Raw genomic sequence first — 21627 nt, 5'->3', positions numbered from 1 at the left:
AGGAAATAATTTGCTCTAAAAGGTCAATATTACTTGAAGGAACTCCTGTTCCATGGCAAAGTGTGTCACACAGGTAGGAGAACAACTTGTGTCTTTCCTTTGCAAAGCAAAAGGAGTTTGCATAAGGTCTACTTAATTAGCTTCTTCTCTTGCCTTTTTTTTTTTCTTTTTCTGCCCTGAAATAGCAACTGCTTAGCAAAACTGGACAAATTAACCCTAGGAGCAGTCAGTAAGTCAATAAGTTTGAAGCACACTGCTCATAGAAATATTCATGCAGGACAGGAGAGTGTCCACCAGCTTTTCCATTTTTTCTCTAAGGAGAAAATTGCACAGAACGTAGACTCTAGAGACAGGTTTAACATTCCCTGGGGAACCACCACTGGAAATGCTACAGAGTGGGAAGAGCTCCTACTTCTGCTCCTTCTGCTGACTTCCAGTAGAATCATTAAGGGCAGAAAAGACCTCCCAGACTGAGTCCAACCATTTACCCAGCATGGCAAATCCACCACTAAACCACATCTGCATGTTTTTTCAACACTTCCAGGGACAGTGATTCCTTAACTTCCCTGGGCAGCCTGTTCCATTTGCTTGACCATCTAAAATGGTAAGCATTGTGTAAATACGAAAAAGAAAGAGCAGAGGCGCAGAGCACAGGGCAGTGGAGTAACTGGCAGGCAGAAACTGTCTGCAAATGCTCTGGGTTGAAACACACTGGGACAAAAAGTATGCTCTGGCAGCTGTCCCTGGGGAACAAAAGTTCATCACGTTCTTTGCACAAAGGCCAAATCTGGTTGTGCCACTGAGAGGGATTAAAATAATCCTGTATTCCCACAGATTGGCTGCATTCCCAGCTTCAACACAACGGGAATCAGGTGGTGACATGTAAACCACATGCAGCTGTTTATGCCAAGCAATCCTATTGTCATCCATCTATGTTATGAATATCTAAAATTCAAAGGCTGTCCTTTTCTGGAGAAACACCCGGACCAGAATAGAAAGGTAACAAGGACTTGGGAAATGAGAAGCACCAGCAAAAGAAGAAGAGGCTACTGATAAAGAGGGGAACTGACTGTAGCTTCTAAGGCATCTTCCCTTAGGTTTAGCCTATATTTTCTGGAGTAGTTTTACACTTTGGATGGGCTGGCCTTTTGCTTTTTTGGGTCAATAGTTTTGGGGAGAAAACCTTCAATGTGCAGGTAGTGGTATCTGGGAGGTATTTTGCAGTAAAAAACATGGCATTTGCAGTAACAAATAAGCTTGGTTTAGAAGTTCTTAAATGTTGAAATACTGCACACTCTGAGGATACAGCACTAGAAAAGTCACTCTGAAAACTCCATCCTTCATTTCTCAAATAAATGATAACAATTCTTTGAGAAAAAAGAAAATTAAGAAGGCTTTCTGAGCCATACTGAAAACAAAAAGTTTAACCAGAATTCAGTAAAAAGGATAGAATTTTGAGTTTCTTTGTATTTGCTTTTAAATGGAAGCATTCAGAGCCCCACAATGGATACAAAGCAAGGGGTAACCACTGATTCTGTTCTTCCAGGTTCTCAGAGCAGGGCTCACATGGGCACACACGTTGTCCAGACTCAGTGGACCGAAGGAAATGCCACATTATCAGGAAATTCAAAGCACAGGCAGCTCTCAGCTGCTGCAGACAGAATACCGGGGTGATGAAGAATAAAAATGTATGTCGGCTTTAGGAAAAAAAAAAAAAAAAATTAAAAAAAAATAGATGATCTGGGTAAAGACAGGAACACTCAAAGACATTCCTTTGTTAGTTTGTGTACATCAGCAGAATTATTCAATTTCTATATTTGAGGAAGGATGTTTTCCTGGTACACCAGCATCCTGTGGATTTACCATGCCAGCGCCACGTTAGTGATCCCCCCATACTCACCATATGCACATGTACCTTAATTTGTTGTGGGTCGTGCAAAAATTCACCTCACTTGGGTTACAGTGAGCCCCACTAACCCACAGTTTATGGAATACCATATGTTTATGGTCAGTGACCAAATTATATCCACAGTTGTCATGGTGTAACCCCAGCCAGCAGCCAATCCCCACACAGCCACTCTCACTCCCCCACCAGTGGGATCTGGGAGAGAATCAGAAGGGTAAAAGCTGGAAAACTCGTGGATGGAGATAAGGACAGTTTAATATGGAAAGCAAAAGTCAAGCACACGACCAAATCAAAACAAGAGGAAAATTCCCTGCTCCCCACGGGCAGGCAGGAATTCTGCCATCTCCAGGACAGCAGGGCCCCATCACACATAATTGTTACTTGGGAAGAAAAACACCATCACTGCAAATGTTCCCCCTCTCTCCTTCCTCGCCTCATTTTATACATTAAGCATGATGTCACATGGTCTGGAATATCCCTCTGGTCAGTTTGGGTCACTTGTTCTGGCTGTGTCTCTTCCCAACACCCCAAATTTCCTCCCCAGTGCAGCTGTACAAAAAGCAGAGAAGGCCTTGGCTCTGTGTGAGCCCTGCTCAGCAATAACAAAAACATCTCTGCATTATCAACACAAATCCAAAACACAGCCCCATACTAGCCACCATAAAGAAAATTAACTCCACCCCAGCCAAAAACCAGTACAACATCCCATGTAGATCCTGCTATGTCTGAGTGGAGATCATGATAAAATTACAGAAACAATAACCTTAATTGCTAGATGATTGATTTCATCAGAGTGGGGAAAACCAGTGCACAGATTTTGCCATATCTAACCTCATAATAATTTTTTTCTCTGAAGAGACCTAAAACAGAGAAGGAAGGAATCTGCAGGTATACGGAGAGATGTGGAAATAGAACAATTCAGTATTGCCTGATCCTAGAGAGACATCAGAAGCACATAAAGGAAAAATTCTTCAGTGATGTTTTTAATTAATCCACTCAAATTTAAATGGTTTTCTTTCCTCCATTTGCAGCTCTGCAAGCAGCTGCCAAGTTTACAGATATTTCTTCTAACTTGAGAACAGCTGTGGCCTATAATCACATATTTTATTTGCAACTCTGGGTTGCGGCCTATGCTAATGAAAATAGAGCAAGCTAAACAAAAAAAAAAGGGGGGGAAAGCCAGTCAAAAACACATGGTTAGTTTCTCATTTGCCTGTCAAATTCAAATAAATCACTGGTCTCTTCCTTCAGCATACAGACCAGACAACAGAAGACAGATCATTCTAAGGTCAATTCCATACATTATTTATCTTCCAAACTAGTCTGCATCTCACACAAAAGTGCCACTTTTCTAATCCTTGTATGAAATTAAAATTTCTAACCCTGTCACACAATGTCAATGGAGGTGTCATTGGGAGACCTGCAAAAAATCTGTCAAGCAGAACCCCACAAATCACACACCCAACATGTTGGCAGGTGCATAAACTGGGGGGTCTAGAGCCAAAGTAGGAGAAAAAATATCAAGATTTGAAGAGAAACAGAACAACTGGGCAAGATGAAATGGAAACAGAAGTAAAATTGAACTGCGGAGTGGTGGCACTTCACAATTAACACCCCCCTCTCCCCTTTGTTAATTAACTTCACAGGATCCCTGTGAAACGAGAAGGGGGTTACAGCAACTTTAATATTTGTCACCTCACGAGGATGATCAGTCACAGGTACAACACAGGAGAGGACAGACAGAAGGTCCCAGAGTCTGGGTCAAAGACAGAAACTCACTCCAGATTCCCACGTCAGTGCCTTAACCAGACATTTATTATTTCTCCTGGCTCTTTGGCCTGCATCTACCTTGGCAGATTGATGTTCATGAAGAATAAATGAGGAGATGATGGGTAGATGTCCTACTGCTGATCCATGGTTGCACACTGAATTGTTAGCAGTGTTTGATGAATCACATGAAGTGGGAGAATGGAAGAGATGTTGAGTGGGGTCTTCAGGTTCAAATTTCTTAGAACATTTCCAAGAGACCTCACAGTCTGGAAGAATGCAACATCGCTCCTTTCAGGGTTTCTCCATTCAAGGGAACCAACCAATGACATAATAAATATTTTATTGAAATATACTGTAAATTTTGAGGTTTTTTTTTTTTTTTTGTATTTGGTTGGTTGGTTTGTTTGTTTTTTCTTACAGAGGCAGGGCAAAGACCAGGGTTTCATTAAAAGCCAGGGATGATCTTCAGATCAGCTGAGGGGCAGAGCTGCAGTGGATATATGTCACCTAACTCCATTTTCAAAAGCAGCTGACCAGACAGCACAAACGACTACCATTCTCCAGTCCTCAGATGCAGGATTCTATTTGCTTAATAATCCTAAAGCCCTGTTAATTTCTTGGCAAAACTGACACCAAAGCTGGCCTAATCTTCTGCTTCCACATAAAGTAAGACATTAATCTCAACTTGGACTTTGCTGAAGTAACGAAGAAGAAATGAAGAAAATCTTCTCTTCTGGGTCTTCATATTCTATTCTGATTTAGTAAACAGAAAGGTAATGTGGACATGATACACAGGGGTCAGTAGAAGTCATAAGTTCTGCAGGACTATCAGGAAATGCAGCCCACTGCAAACAGCTATTTAAATGATAATTATTTATGGGTTTTATATTTTAAATATATGAAAGATTTTATTTAATCCATTACATAGAATTCAGTTGTCTCCAAAAGGTGCTTTCCCAGGAGATAATCATTTTCAAAAGCTCTCTAAATCCTTTAATCTTATCATGAATGTCATGAACACGCCCCATGAGACTAGAAGGGTCCTTCTGACCCTCCATTTTATGATCATGGTTCTTCTGTAGAGAGCAGATGCCCCATCTTTTTTCAGAGATTCAAACATATATCTTTGTGTCAAGAAAACTGATACTCCAAATCTTCATTAAAATAGATAAAGCAACATCTGGGTTGTAGCTAATTTGACACATGGTCATCTATAAGCTTAGTACTGCAGGAGAAAAGATGCATCACTCATGTAGCACAGCTGTACAGTCATCAAGGTCAGTGTAGCGTTCAGAATAACATAGAAACATCCTAAAGACTTCAAAGTTGTCATTGGTGCCTGGAATCCTGTCCATCAGCTTCATATTATTTGCTTCCCCACCACGACACTGCTTCACTCCCTCAGCAGGTGATTGCAGAGAGACTGGGGTGGTCAGAGACCCCTGGCAGCTCCTGAACTTCTGCTTCATCTCCAACCCAGGCTGAGCAAAGTGGAGAATGTAACTAAAGAAATCACCTCTGCAGCAGAGAGCACAGGGGAGTACAAGAGGGAGCTCTTCGGTTTGAAATACTCCTGTTCAACAATTGTATAGGAACATTCAAGTTAAGAAACAGTCAAGAGTGTGCAGAGCTATTTATGATTGAACGTAATGAATAGGAGGTAAAATATAATTGGAAACAATCAGTACTATAATCCCACTGAACAGAGGAATAACCTGACAAATACACTGGACTACGGTGAGTTGGGTTTGCAGAAGTAGAACTAATAGATCCCAAAAGTTCATTTTTTCTTGTTTGCATGGTTGGGGCTAGAGGTCTTCAATTAAAGACACATTTCCTAGAAACCTTAAAATATGAAAAACATAACTCTGCTCCAGAAACTTCTTTGCCTTGAAGCATAAGTTGATGCTCCTTGCCAGCACCTGACGTTACTCATGACCAGACAAACAGTTTGCCAAGTACCAGAGGGAAGTGTTCATTGAAACAGAAAAATATTCCAGTCATGTATCATGGCATTGATAAATTAAAGTCCTTTCATCTATAAAAAGTACACAGAAAATGGTTCTGTTCTTGTGGATGATTTGACACATACTGGTTGATACTTTTTCTTGCAAGAATAATCTATAAAATCCATTTCCTCTGCTTCTGGGAAGTTTCTGATGCTTCATATCTCCACATATCCCTCAACAATTTCAGTAGCTCCAAGAAGAGCTCGTTAGCGCAGTGGAGTAATGTGTCAGAGCACTCCAAACTCTGGTGTTGATCTGCTCTTAAGATCTTCTGCTACTGATATTCCACATTCACCCCTCAGTCTATCATCTGGTGCCTCCCTGAAAAATTGTACAAAGCTTTTCCTCAGGATTAACTGCATCATCTAGTCTTCCACATTCACCCCTCAGTCTATCATCTGGTGCCTCCCTGAAAAATGTACAAAGCTTTTCCTTGGGATTAACTGCATCATCTAGTTCATGATTCCTCTCCTCCTTGAAGAGTCCCTTCCTTGAAATCTCTCCCTGCTGAGTAAATTTGCCAAATCACTGATCATTCTTCTCATTGCTCTTTTAGAGCAATATTTCTCCACACCTCTCTTTAAATGTCACACCCAAAATGAAAGGAACCTTTGCCTAAAGTGTTATCACCACCTACTTATAACTTGCAGTGATGCACTGCTATTCACTGCCAAACACACCTGAGGCTGCTCAGTCAAGTCTTTGCCAAAGCTATAAATCTTTTTATCCAGCCAGACACAGGGGCTGGAACTAGAGTATCTTTAAAGTCCCTTCCAACCCAAACAATTTTTTCTTTATTTTTTGAAGTGGTGCTGCTCCCTAGGTCTTTTTCATCTCAAAGGTTATGACAAAGGTCATGATCCTTCTTCCCATTTTACCTGGACACTGAGGCATGGGAAGGGGAAAAGCTCTGGTCAAGATCTTCCTTGGAGTCAGTGAGAAGGACAGAAAAACCTCAGTCTCCAGAGACCCAAACCTACTCCCAAAACCAAATGTATCAGATATCCTTGAAATAACAACCACTAAGGGTCCACACATGGCTTCAGCAGGAAAGCAGACTTTTGTCATGAAATGAAAAAACCTCACGTTTTCCTCATCTGGCACTTAGTACCATGTGTACATTTATTACTCAGCAGGGTCTGAGACCCAAAACACCATCTTCCTGCCAGTGCCAGAGACAGGGGGCCTTGTGGGCTTTGAGAGACACAAAATCTCAAGGTAGTGCTTAAGAAAAAGTGTGAGAGATCCAGGACAGGAAATTAAAGGTGCCCAGAGTTGCACTTGGGCAAGTCAAGAACCCCATCTGCATAACTAGAGAGATTAACCAGCAGAGAGAAGGGCAGGGAATGCTTAGGATACCTTTGATGGACCAGTAATAGCAACTTGCTCTGTGTGATGCTGCAGCTCTCAGCAATTTGTTGGGTAGGAGCTGCACTTCAGAGGGTGTGCTCCAGGCTGCTGTGAAAGCTGTTTTATTCCCCACTAACAGGCAGATGATCCATACTATCCACTACAATACTCTCGGGAGCATCCTGCACTGCAACAAGATTTATCAATTACTGAATCAAGACACCCTCCCAGTTTATTTTCGGAAGAAACATGGAGCTGGCAAATCTCTCTCACATGCTTCCTTTCCTCACTGCCAGTGGATCTTGGCAGAGAAATCCTCTAAAGAAACAAGTGCTGGAGACTTTGCAAACTTCTGGCTGCCAGTAGATGTCATTGCATACCAGCAATGTACCTGCCAGCCAGGGAGCAGTGCTGAAAAGAAATACATGTTTTCTAAGTTTATGTAAGGGGAAAAAAAAAGGGAACCAAGTTACTAGCACTCTTACACTGCTGAGAATTAAGCTGTCACAATCACAATAACTATGTGAGCTGACTTTGAGTTGTTTATTGCACTCTGCAGCTGTTATTCTGGGTCACAGAAACCCACAGAATTTATCTAAAACCCTCTAATTATGGTTAAGAAAAAGAACTCCATCAAACCATGGTTATTTAGCTCTGAAAAATGTGCTGTAACTACAGTTAAGGGGACACAAAAATACTCAGCATGCAGACCAAAATTGGCCACATACACAAGAGGATTCAAAACACACTGAATAAGGCAGATAGTAACAATACTAGAACTCACCTTTTAATATGAGGATTCTGACAAGAAATCACAGATATTAAAAACTTCAGTGAACTGCATGGCAGCCTTATGAAGTACATGAGGTATTATTATACAGATGTTTAAGTGCTGGACTGAGAGTTTAAGTGCTCTTAACCAGCACTCAGTAGCTAAGAATAGTTCCTGAGCCAAAGAACAGTTCCAGCACCAAAAAAAACCAAACCAAAAACAAACCCAAAACATATATATAAAATATCCCTGCAGATTGTATATCCCTTTCACTTTGCCTTACCAGGTCAGTTTTACTCACATTACCTTTTATTCTGCAATAAAATAAGAAGACCTGAGCACTAAGAACACGAGAACTCAACCCTGAGGAGGCAATGTTTCCATAGCCACTGTCTCCAGGGAACATCAGTGACGGGGCACTGGGGTTTTGTTTTGTCTTCAAATTTCAACTCAATATTATCTCTTTACTTGGAGATGTTTTCCCATTTTGTTACTGTCAAGAAGTGCTCACTGAAGGAGCCAGCATGGATGCTGATGTACTAAAGCCCCTGCTGCCTGCTTCAGCCTTAGCCTCTCTGGGGAAACCCTTCAGCTCTGCAGTCCTGGGTAGACTGGGAGGCATTTGTGAGTCTGGGGACTTGGTGACACTACCTGAACACCACAGCAGCCCAAGCAAGGTCTGTAACCTCACTGGAGCATCTTCCCTGCACTTGGCTCACCGTTTCAGCAACAAAAAGGACACATGTAGACTGGGAGGCATTTGTGAGTCTGGGGACTTGGTGACACTACCTGAACACCACAGCAGCCCAAGCAAGGTCTGTAACCTCACTGGAGCATCTTCCCTGCACTTGGCTCACCGTTTCAGCAATGAAAAGGACATCTCTTGAAGTGATAATCAGCTTTATTTGGAAGTTGCAGGAATAAGGACTATTTCTTGGTTCATGTAAGCTTAGGCCCCACATCATTTAAGAGCTCAGACAACACATCCTGTTATTAGAAGTTCAAGCTGGTTGCTTCCCCTCCTTTGTACTGAAGCTGTTTTCAACCTTTCACCTCTGGCCCTTGAGTCTAAAATACCATTGCCAGCCTGAGCCTTACCTGCCAGTGTGAGCTTCACCTGCCAGTAAATCACACACACCATCCTCCTGGTCCCAAAAATGCATCCCTTAAAAACACACAGATGAAAGCTCTCTTTCTCCATTGAACCAGCCTGCAGCACTTTTTGCAGGCAGAACTGCACTCATTTTCTTGTGTCCCAGGCTGCTGGATGCTGGCCATCCCTGATCTAAAGGCACAGTGCTCGTGCTAATTTACCAAGTCCTGCTGACAGCACAGCACAGGGGTAAAAAAGCAACAGGGCTTTCAGGTCAGGCCTTTGGTATATTCAGCTGCCTCCAGGCAGACAGAACACAAAGCTGTGTGTCGAGACACTCTATCTAACAGAGCAGATTTCAACAGCTTTTCCAGAAGCCCTAAAAATGGCAATAATTCCAATTTGGAAGAGAAGGGAAGGGGAAACAAAGCCTTTGTTTGAAGGATCTAGTGGGCAAGAGATACAGACCAGGAGGGAAAGAGGCTCTTCAGCTTAATTTTGGGGGAAGAAGGCTAGCTGCTTTGCTGAAGGTCATTAGAGCCAAGTTCCATGTCTGGATGTCCTACAGTCCAGCCCAGAGCCTGAACTATCTGCCTGCTTTTCTTTTCTATGATTGGCCTTGCAGTCACTGCATCTCTAATAAGCCAAGCCACTTCAGAGATTTTATTCTCCTTAGAAATACTATAATAATCCTTCTGCGTTTTATCAGAATCATTAGCATGAAAAAAAATTGCAAGGAGAATATAGACTTTATCTTCTAAAGTTGTTTCTCATATTCATTGCTGCCTGTGTGACTATTAGCATGAAGGAAAACAGATAAAGCACAAAAGGAAAGCCTGGATATTCTTGGAAACTCATGAGTGAGGGAAGTCCCAGTGCAAAACATAATGAAACCTTTGTCCACCAGCTCTGCAAAAGATGGGTGCTTGTGGTTAGAGTTTTTTCCTCTGATTAATTGGTTTCTTGTGGAAAAATCATAGTAGTGATCACTTGATCCATTTGTTTCATGACACCTTTTTCATGCTTCCTCCTCTTCTTCAACAGGTGTGAAGGGCATAGTGTTGGTCTAAGCCCTGAACAAACAATGGAAATTTCTGTCCCTTTCTGGGCAAGGAAGATGTTAGGAACATTCAAGAGTTATACAAAAGTCTTAAGAACAGCTACCAGCAGTCAAAACAAAGGTGCAGTGAGCTCCTGGCCCATCTGCCTCAGTTCTCCTCAGGGGAGACTTCTCAAACCTTCTGTCCTGTCACCAATTACATTTTGCAGAGCTCCACTGACATCCTGAAGCAGAGAATGTCTTTGTACTCACCAGAGGTTTACAGATGTCTCTCTCTAATTAACTCATATGCACTGTTTCAAACACAAAATTTTAACCTCCAGAACAGTCTGCAAAGAGGTGTTTCAATACCTGCTGGATGAAAACCAAATTCATTTTGTTCATTTTAAACTTGCTATCAGGTAGCCTGGTTTGCCTTCCCTTCAGTTTTACAACAGAAGGAAGTGAAAAATAATTTCTCACTAATAACTCCATACCACTCAAAGTTTGACAGATCTGCGTCTCACTCCCCCTAAAGTCATCACATTTCCAGGCACCTTCCTGCCTGCAGAACCTTTTCACTGCTCTTGGCCTTTGGGATGCTGGAAGGGTGTCTCAGCACCACTGCATAATGCTCAGTCCTTTGCAAGACAAAGGCAGAAGTTTTTGAGACCCTCCCATTTAAATTTTGTATGGAGGCATTAGAAGGGCTGGCTCATGATGTGGATGGCTGTGCCCCAGGAATGCAGACCTCATGCTCTACAGAACCTCCCTTGTCAGACATGAATTCTTTGACTTTGATCGAGTTACTGAAACCCCCTTTTGCTTGAATCATCCTCAAAAATGCTCTCCAGCTGCTCCTGCTGCCCTCACTCCTCTCCTGGCCTTGCTCCTCTTGAATCAATAGAGATTTGAGATGTGAGTTATAACCTTTCCAGAATCAGGCTATCTGGTTTAGCAGATAGCCACTTGAATAACCTCCCGAATAAAGCTAAAGCTTTCCTTTTCATAGTGATGATGCTACAGAATTGAATATTTACCCACGTATAATCATTAGCTCAACAACAGAATCATTTGCAATAGTGAATGAACACACAGTAAAGGGACACAGATTTATGAGCAGAAATATGACAGACTACATCTAATGTGAAAGGGATTAAGAACTACAAGGGCTGAAAGGCAACAGTCAGCAATGGATATTTAAGATCAAATACAGAGTAGCAATAAGTGAATCCCACTTCTCTAGGAAATCCACTTGAGAGTGGTTTACAAGGGCACCTGTAGATGCATTATGGTATTTTCCTTTTTATATATACCTGTGCACAATAACTTGGCTGCATATGGATGTTTCTGTACAAAAAAAGCATGCTCCATCATTCTGAGCTATTTAGGCCTGGCAGGACATGCCAGGCTGCTGCTTGAACCATCACAGTGATTTTCCTGGGTTTAAAAGTTGCACAAGTCCTCATGTCAACATGAATTAGGTTTTCAGCCACAGCTGCTATTATCTTGGGGTTTGCCACTAATGATGTGCTTGACATGTTATCTATGCTAATACAAGCATCCTTTTGGCTTTAACTTGGTGATATAACCAAGGTGATGACCTGGAGAAGCAAGGCCAGTACCTCTCCTGTCCTTCTGGAAAAGCTCAGGATTTTCCCTCTGACAAATGCCTCAGACCTCACATAAATGCCATACAAACAGTACCTGGCAACAGCATGGTCTGACAGGTGTTTGGCACTGGCACAGCTGGAGAGCAAGACTATAATAAGGGGGTGATTTTAATCTTGTCATCTCGGACTTTTCAAAGGTGAGACCACTTTGTTCCATCAAGATTTAGGATGTGAGCCTCGTCCTTTTAAAGGATCCCACAGCACATGCATGGCAACAACCACAGACTGCAGCTGTTAGTAAAGTCCAGCATCTCTGATCCAGCTTTCCAGCACTGGCTCATATCCATATAAATCAAGGAAACAAACCTGTCACAGCCAAAGTGAGAAAGAAACAAGAATTACTGCTCGTGCAGCCATTGTGGCGCAGCAGGCAAACAAAGGAGACACATGAATCTCTCCTTCCAGGTGTTCTCTCTGGGAAGGTTTTAATTTCATAGGTTATTCTACTTTGATGGTAACTGGCATTGCAGGCACTTGCAGCCCTGCTCCCTGTGGTTCTGGCTATTTCTTGGGCACTGGAACTGACTGTGCAGGGACATGGTGACAGCACCAAGCCTGTCAGAGCTCAAGAAACATCTGGATTGTGCTCTTAGTTGCACAGTTTAGTTTAAGTAGTCCTGGAAGGAGCAAAGAGTTGAATTAGATGATCCATATGGATTCCTTCCAACCTGAGATAGTCTGTGATTTTATGATTCTATATCCTGAGGCTCTCTTTTTAATCAAGCCAGCACCATAGAGCTGATAAATCGTTGCCCTGCATCAGGAACAGCACTGACACTGAGCCATTGGGTGCACATGGGGCACAAACACCCTGGGTCCCATAAACCCTCCCTGCATAGATGAGAACAAGCTGCCTCAGCTGGCAGAGCTACCAAATAAACACAACAAGCTGACCATAAACTCAGCATCCTCTAAGCCTACACATTTCTTTGGGCACTCAGTGCTGTTTGGCTACTCCAGCTAAAGAAGTTCTGCACCTACTGTGACATCTCTCTACTTTCCCCCTGCAGATCTGCAAACCTATTTGTCTGTGCATGAAAATAATACAGATGGAATGATATTTTCTGACATTTTTCTGCAGAGTTCAAAACATAGGAAAACAAGAACTTGCTTCAACTACAACACAATTAATACCATAAACATCATGTTTCCCACCACACTGCTGGCTCTCACCACCTGCCAAACACGAGCTGGTTTCCAAAGGCTGAATCCTGAGTCTCAAAGGCCAAATAGTGTCTGTCAGTGGGAAGACTGCAGGAAAATGAATGCAGAGATGTGGTTTTTATGGCCCCCATGTTTCTAGCCTGGCTCAATAAAATTTCCTGCCATGAGCAACTGGCATTTCGATTGTAATTTCACATGATGAATTACCACTATATACAATCAATATATCATAACCATAGAAAGAGAAAATAAGAAGCTGCAATGGGCATAAATGCCATGTTCTCTCTAGTGCAGCATTCTTCCTTTCCAATCACAATCCAATATTGTTGGAAATACTCTGAGCAATTGAGTAGCCACAGATTGCCTGAAAAACATCTCAACAGATCCTTAATCTCATTTTCAATATGAACCTTGACTTCTTCCTTAATACGTTCGTCTCCTATCCCGTCAATCTTTTTCCATTGTTCCTTGCAACTTGAAATTTCATTTTGATCATAAGGAAAACACCCTCAACCAGGTGTGATACAGAGCTACAGACAGAAAGAGCTAATTCTCTTCTGAAGTCTAGGCATCGAGACTCTTTTTTTTTGGTGCAGAATGGGAAGTTTGTAGCCAAAACTGCCTTGAAATCACCATCTTTTTAAAATGCAAATTAATCCAGTCCTGCTACTTGTTTCCCACTGTTGATCACCAATGAAAGAGTTTTCCAAGACAGATAACACAGGAATTTTCAGTGGTTATTTCATATCCTCAGTTTTAACCTCCAAGTCTTATTTTTCTGTCCTGCCTAATATTTGAAGTAAAAAAATATTCCAGCTTTTTACATTCAGTTTATTAATGAAAAGATCCAATTGGAAGAAAGACTATGACAGACTTCTCATAAGCCAAATTTAATCCTGCTGAAAAATTCAATAAACTCAAAATTATGCTTTCCTTCTGTTTTTCATCCTTCCGGCCAATTTCTTTAGTGCATTATCCTCCACAAACTCACTGCTGCTTACACAAAGCAAAGATTATGATTTCAATTTGATCAGATTTTCCATGGTCAATGCACAAAGAAATTCAAAGAACACAAAGCAATGAACACTCAAAAGCTTGTCTGCAGAAGGAGACATAAAGGTTCCTGACAAAGATCCAACTGTGTCATATCTTTTGTATCCTGTGGAATCCAAAAGCAACCTCTGAGCTACAGGAGGCAACAGCAAGCAACTCATTTGTTGGACCAGGGAAGGATTAGAGCTTACCTTTTCTCCTTTTACTCCTATGCCATAGGCTTTGCCCTAGAAATGAAAAAAAAAAAAGAGAAGAAAATGTAAATTTGAAAACAAGGATATCAAACAACACTACAAATACATATTTCATGTTTTCCTTGTTATGCATCCAAGATCTGTCTCTCTTTCTATACAGACATACAAGTCAGTTCACAACTACTATGGGGAAGGCAATTTTCTTTGGGCATAATTCCTTGATAATAATTCAGTGACAAATTAAACTAAAAACTTATCCCAAATTCTCCTCCTGCAGCCAGAAAAACATCTTATTTTTTATTCATGGAAGAGCATGATGTTACATTTCCAAAAGCAAAGTTGCCAACAACGCTTACCGGAATGAATTTTACATGGGGTTAAAGATTTTTTTTTCCTAAAATCTCAGCCTGGCATTTGCATTAATTACAGCTGGGTGAGGCTGTGTCTTGGTCTGTAAAAAGTCAAGAGAGATTTGGAGCTTCTTTGTGTTCAGTTGTCTCATATTGTCCCCCAGCAGACGTGCAGCTGTGGTAATCAAGCGCATCCAAGTTACATATTTAATTAGAAGGTCAATATTAAGTCAGTTATCAGCTGTACCCAGGGATGAAACCTCCATTTGCCCCTCTCCAACAGAGGCCAGCGGGTGCCAGGGAGATCAGGTTCCTCCTGGGATTCAGGTCCAGCAGAGGCAACAGCTTTGACCAGGGCACACAATGCTGTGAGCAGGTTCTCACCATAAAGCAGAAAACAACTATTTACATTTTCATCTCCTTTAGCAAAAGCATTGGGTATTTGTTACTTACTGACTCTCCTTTTTCTCCTCGGAGTCCAGGAAGCCCTGGGATGCCTCTTTCTCCCTTGAAACAGAAAATGTGTTAATAGCACATAGTTAATTTATTCCTTTTTTAGACATAGAAGGAAAGTGGTGCAACAAGGGTTTGACTGAAATGATGGACACTTTTGGTTCCACCAGTCTCTACAGACAAGATTTCAGCTCCTGTCCTAAGGACTGGGTGTACTTAATGGCATGTCTTGAACATCCACATTTTCAGATTGATTTTCTATTCTATTTTTCATATGAAAATACTGGTAGAAGCTTTTGGAGTGCACTCACAAGGCAGAGAGTTTTCTCCTGTGAAGTACTTCAACAGCCCTTATTTTTTATTAATAGAGGAAATATTTGCAAAGGTGCTTTGCAGAAAGCCTAGAGGGTACATGCCAAAAATGTGCAAAAAAAATCTGAAAATATTGTTAAGATTTTATAGCTTTTTGCCTTTTTTTTTTTTTTACTAATCCAAACCCTTTGTTTTCAGTCATGCTAAATTTTCAGTATCAGCTAACGAAATGTGCAAAAAAAATCTGAAAATATTGTTAAGATTTTATAGCTTTTTGATTCTTTTTTTTTTAATAATCCAAACCCTTTGTTTTCAGTCACGCTAAATTTTCAGTATCAGCTAACATTTTTCTTCCCTCCCACAAGTGTGCAGCACACCCAGTCATTCTTCCTGCTTGTTCCAATGGGAAACAGGGAAAGTAACATAGAAAAGAGAAAATTGGAAAGATACAATTTATGATGGTTGGAAAAGTTATAACTGAAGAAGGACATACATCGGGAGGAAAATATAAAAATGGCTGATCAAAAACCAAGCAAAACTTTTTCTTCACTTTTCTCCTAAAAAGGACAGGGGTAAAAGGGATAAATAATCAAAGAACATCCAAAGTTTCATAAATATTTATCACATACAGAACTGAAAGTGGTGCCAAACCCAGAAAGTGCAGAAAAAATACCCGTAAATCATTTTCACACACTGCTCTGCAGTCTCAAAAGTAGAGGTAGGACCAGCAGAGGATATATCCACTACTTGGACTAGTTTAAGGCCATGTGCTGTGCTGCCATCGCTCCTTCAATTCTTCTAGCACTGGGAGCTGCCCACACACCTCTGCTCAGCTCCTTCCTGATTCTCACCCAAAATGTACAAACCAGGAATGTGCTGTGCTGGGCACCCCATCTCTCACTTGCAAATGCAATGTGCTCACCTATTTGTGCACTGTGACTTGAGTACAAACTTAACATCAAGCTGAAAAAGTCCCAGACCTGGAGCAGGACCCTCCAGTACCACAGTATCAGTAAGTCTGATGACCCCTGCTCTCCCCAAAACTCCCCACATGGATCACAGCAGGATTTAATTTTGTTTCTCTGTTGAATTTATCCTGATCTATGCCCACTCAAAAAAATGTGCTTAGTAGCACTGGGAACTGAAAACATTTGCCAGGATCATTCTTTCTTTTCACCAGGTGAAGAATACTTTTGAAAGCACAGGAAATATGAAAGTTTTTTTCTTTAACCATTCTGCTTTGTTTTTTGCTGAAAGAAAGAAAACTCACAGAGCAAGTAGCATATATATAAAAATTATGTCATGGTCAATTAAAAAGCTGTGGTAAAATTCATGAAAATTTTTATGTGACCATCTCTTATAGGTCACTGAAAGTACAAAGCCTTTCTTATTTGGAGGAAAAGATACATCCTGCTAGAACTTGTCTAATACACTGGACTTCACAAACTTCACAATGGCTGGTAAGAATTGTAATTTCTTTGTGGGCAAAAACACATCTCATAGAGCAAGGATTTTTGTCTACACTTGGATCAATAGCAGTGCTGGAAGACACAAACAGCCTGTTGATCATGAGCCCAGTGCCCCAACCAGCCATCCTGCCTGCAAACAACACAGCCTGCAGAGGGACTGTGCAAGGAAAATAAATCAGACTGGGCTGTCATTAGCATCTAAAATTTATCAATAGGACCCAGCCTCAGACATATTAGCCAGTTCTGGCACAGTTATTTCCTGCCTAGCTGTTTCCCAATACGATCCTTGACTGTATCTCATTCCAAAACACATCAACTGTGTCTCCATGCATTACCCTCACTTTGGCAGTGTGGCTCATTGAGGCAGAGGTGTTTATCTCCCAGACATTTTTTCCACTTTTTTGATAACTGCAAGCTCTCCTGTTTCTCCCTGCCTTTGAAAACTTAGAGAAGATCAGAATCACATCATCTTTCTTTAATAAATACCAGGTGGTAATGTTGGCAAGCTGCAAATAAGCACTGGATTCCTTGCCAAGGGCAAGATTTTAGTCCAGGTAGCTCAGTAATGTTGCAAGGAGAGAGGAGGAGAGATAAAATTCATTCTTGAACATAGAGCAAGGACTGTGACAAGCTGGTCCTTGGCAATAGCAATGTAAAAACTGCTGTCAAGAGTGGTATATGTTATTGAATCACAACATCTTTGCAAGCTGGGAGAAAAACCTACTACTCACTTTATTTAGCAGATAGAGAAGCTAAATCATTTGTCTCAAATCATGACATTTATACTAAATTGTTGTCAGATACCATATTTAAATGGCATCATCCCCACATCCTTGAGACTGTGACACAGTCCTGCCTTGTCTGTGTACAAGTCTCAAACCACTTCAGCCAGGGAAAAGTCACTCACATCTGCAGGAGTGGGGCAGATCTTTTTGGGGCCTGAACCTGAAAACCTGCAGATGCTGTGCTTGTAGCCACACTCCTCTGTATTCCACCAGAGTGTCCTGCACCCCAGTACTGACCCATGTGACACACAGAGACACCCTCAGCAGCACACAGACCTTGGCAAAGCAGGGGAAGACAATGGGATCTTGCTGCAGGGCCCTTTTATCGTTATCACCATTGTCTTTTTTGCAACCTCCTCACAACAGTCATGGCTTTGCTGTTCCTTAAAATAGCCCATCTCTATTTAAGCTGTCATGGATTTAAATAGAAAGCTCCTATTTATATATACATGGAGGCATAAGGAACCTTTGTCTGCACAGGCACATTTGAGCAGTAATGAGCCCATGTTCTTTCATCCCAGCCTCCAAAAGGCATATTCTTATCTCCAAAACTTCTCTCTGCAGACAGCAGACCAAGCTTTGCCAAAAGACAGGACATCTCTGAAGATGTTTGACCCTCCAAAACCCAGAGATTATTCCCTTCCCCTCCCACCGTCTTTCATAATTACTGAGTGACTTTTGGTGGGATGCAACTCAGTTATTCACCAAACAGGTATGAATTCAGTGACTCAGTTTGCAGAAGTGATTCTGATGGAAATAGTTTTGAATGTAACTTTTCCTTCAAACATCTTTTCACAGAAAGTAAAACTGGGAACCACCAATACCACCAACTTTCACCTCTCCAGCCATGTTGTGACTCTGTTTTCTTCCCATACAAATTCTCCCTCTAAGTCTATTGCCTCATGGGTCTCTCTATAACCAGTCACAGAAGGAAAATGTGTTTATACTGAATGCACACACATGTATATCAGAGAGACCTTCAGAACAGGCAGGGTAATACAAAGGCTGCACTGTGAAACTTGAAGCAGACAGACATCACAACCACTCTCCTACCCTTTTATCTAGGAAGAAGAATATTGAGGGAAGTGGCCTATATTTAACATCATTACTCAGACAGTCTTGCTAAGAATAAAAGATTGAGACTGATCCTTTTACTCCTAGTCTCAGGAAACTTTCTGAAGTGTGACTGGAAGGCTGCTACCTAAGCTATGCACGTGTATCACTGCTGAGAAAGGCACAGCATGGCAGCAGCACCTCTGTTTCCAGGTGACCTGCCATGGAAGCTGTGCATGACCTAGTGAATAAGAGTAACTTGCGAAAATGCCACTTTAGAAGCTGCTGGAAAGGATTTTGCAACACATTTACTCTAAGAATGATGTAAAGCAGCAAAAGAGAAGCCTAAATGCAAGTGTAAATTAAAGATAAAAGATCACAAAAAACTTCTGCAGTCCCAGGCTCATCCAAAACTGTCTAAACTTAATAATATACTAAACTGACTCTAATTTCTCAAAATTTTCAAATCCTCAATTTACTCTGAAATTGTCTAGCTCTTGCTGTTTTTATTAACCAAATGAACTAGCATATATTACTGACCTTTTGACCTTTGGGACCTTCAAAGCCAAGTGGACCCCTCTCCCCCTAAGACAAAAAAGACATGATTAATCTTCTAATCTTCTCATTTTATATTCAAGCAAAGGGCCTGATCCTAGGAGGACAGGAGGACAACAAAAATGTTTTCAGGTTCAAGCAGAGAAGATAATAAAGCTGACATGCCCTCAGGAGCAATGACAACGAAGCTGGTTTCTCAGAGGTCTCAGTCAGAGCCAGAGAAAGTAAGCACATTGCTTTTAAAAGCCATGAGATTTTTTTTCAATGTGGCCACATTTACCTTCATAATCTGTTTTATTTTATTTGAAGAAGGATACACATAACTGAGCTAGATAAGAATAATCACTTTGTTTCAGTGCTGTTACCAGGACTACCAGCATGTCCAGAATCACTGAATTAGGCAAAGAGAAACACCAGGGGAAACTTCCTCTACCTCTACAGACATCCCAAATGAAACACACTCATCTCAGCACTCACCTTTTGTCCAGGAGGACAGGAGCAGTTAAAAATCTTGAGATGTCCAACTTGCTCACTGCCAACAGTGGGCCTCACTTCCAGGGGAGGTGCTTCCGTCAGGACTGTGACCTGGCACTGCACCCAAACACCCAAGGTCAGGACAAAGCCTTTGATGCTGCAAAGTTTCCCCTTCCATCCACTTTAGACAAATCCCACAGGCACCACTGTGTAACACACAGCCAAATGTGTCCTCGTGAGGAATGAAATCCCACAAAAGCCATTCATCCAAGCAATGGGGGAAAATGTGGCAAAATGAACAATGAACCTCTTTAACCAAGACTGAGGGGAGAAGAGTGAAAGGAGGGTGGAAGTTTCTAGTGAGAGTTGGGCACAGGAAAATAAGCTGCAATTGGCACTGTTTTTAGATGTTTCCAAATAAAACCAGTGGGAAACACGTTGAATATTTCATGCTGCATTTCTGTTGTTCTATCATCACTTCAGGGTTTTGTTTCCCCTGACAGTTTGACAAGGAAAGAGGAACTTGGAAAATTCAAATTCCTCATACTCATCCCTCTGCAGTGGCCTTCCTCTGGAGCTGCTACACTGCCAATTACACAGTGAGGTTTCAATCACCCTTATTAAACAAAAATTATAATCCCACACTGCCACATATTCCCTGGTTTATGTAATAGATTTCAGTGAAGAGTGTTTGTGTGAAAATGAAAAAATGACAAAAAGGAGCTTACTGGTCCAGAGGGAATGTCACAGCAGGTCTCCAGCTCGGCGTGCCGGGAGTCACAGTAAATCACCATCCTCTGAAGATCAAACTGGGAGACAAAGGGAGGCGGCAGTCTCAGACACAGTGAATTATTAAAGACCCTCTGTCCTTTTGCTTGGACACAAACAGAGCAGGCAAACACAAACAAAAACCAGCTGGTGCTAACATCAGAGTGGTTCTATGGATCCTGTAGTCAATCTCCATCTCTCCCTATCAATAATAGACCAATACCTCAGCATGCTACAGGAGCTGAGATAATAAGACACTGAAAAACGCCTATTCAAATTCTGGTGCAGGTTTTCATGTTAATCCCCATGTTCTGGCCAAACTTCTGTCTGAGAAGACATATCCTGGCCACGTCTATCCTTCCTAGAATTTCATCTAGACACAAGGTCTGTTTTCCTCCTGTCGTGCCTTGCATCTTCTGACCATTTATTCCTGTGTGAGAAATGCTATGAACACATTTGATACGCACGTCCCATCCATTTTGCACAGCCAAGAAAGATTATAGAAGTCTGAAATACCAAACTATCACACATAAATTATACCAGGGTAACACTGCTGCTGGACAATCAGCCTGTGTGTCTTGACTTTGGTTCATTTGTACTACAGGTCATTTAATATCTGAGGAATTAAGAATATATCACAACTCTCCTGAGTTAACAAGCTTCCTTTTTTTCCCCCAATCTCTTTCTATCACCTGTGGAAACATTGGTAATGCCAAGATCAGATGAAGACTTTTCTGTGTAGTTCAGTACCCAGTTTGATTATATTTGTGTACAATTTTGTCTCCAACTGTAGCACATTTTGTGACTAGCCAGAAAGATGAAATAAACTTCTCATTTTTAATCCCTATTTTGGAGATACAGTCTCACATAAAAATACAGCAAGTCCTGTACATCATGAGGTGCCAATCTGTCTTAGCTATGTAACACTGGTAACATTTCAGCAACACTGCCTCAGGAAAAGGGTCAATTACAACATAACCCCACTCATTCACAGGCTGCAAACCCAAAGCTGAACCTTTACCCAGCTCTGTTGAGAAAGTGCAGTACTTACATCAATGGGGACACTGTCATACAAGCGTTTGCCAATCACAGTTTTTCCTTGAATGTCAATGTTTTCCCTGTCTTCAATGGGCAGCACCTGCACCAGCTTGCAGTCTATGTACAGCGAGACAGCCTTGGACTGGATGCTGAGGGCGATTTTGTGCCAGCTGCGGTCGAACAGGTCGCTGACCCGCGCGTTTCGGAAAACCACCCTGACGGCGTCCCTGGTGAGCCCCACAGCGTTGTACTCCACAGCCTTGTTCTCCCCGTCCAGCCGGATCGACACCTGCAAGCAAACAGGAGGGCTTTGCTGAGGAACAGAGCCTTCTCCTTTCATCATGATT

At 41.6% G+C, this 21627-nt stretch overlaps 1 protein-coding gene across 2 annotated transcripts in view; it reads right to left on the bottom strand.

Annotated features, from left to right (window-relative positions):
- Positions 1-21627, bottom strand: part of COL22A1 (collagen type XXII alpha 1 chain) — a 238530-nt gene that overhangs the window by 124494 nt on the left and 92409 nt on the right. For both annotated transcript variants that reach the window (XM_039731540.1, XM_039731541.1), the window contains exons 7-12: positions 21294-21569; positions 20203-20283; positions 19478-19591; positions 18986-19030; positions 14827-14880; positions 14021-14056 (exon numbers count right to left, since the gene is read on the bottom strand). In XM_039731540.1, coding sequence (XP_039587474.1) covers positions 14021-14056; positions 14827-14880; positions 18986-19030; positions 19478-19591; positions 20203-20283; positions 21294-21569 — 606 coding nt within the window. The remainder of the gene's footprint in view (positions 1-14020; positions 14057-14826; positions 14881-18985; positions 19031-19477; positions 19592-20202; positions 20284-21293; positions 21570-21627) is intronic.

The sequence above is a fragment of the Passer montanus genome, unplaced genomic scaffold (genome assembly GCF_014805655.1).
Source record: "Passer montanus isolate IOZ18808 unplaced genomic scaffold, ASM1480565v1 scaffold78, whole genome shotgun sequence".
NCBI lineage: Eukaryota > Metazoa > Chordata > Aves > Passeriformes > Passeridae > Passer > Passer montanus.
This window is presented reverse-complemented; position numbering and strand designations above follow the sequence as displayed.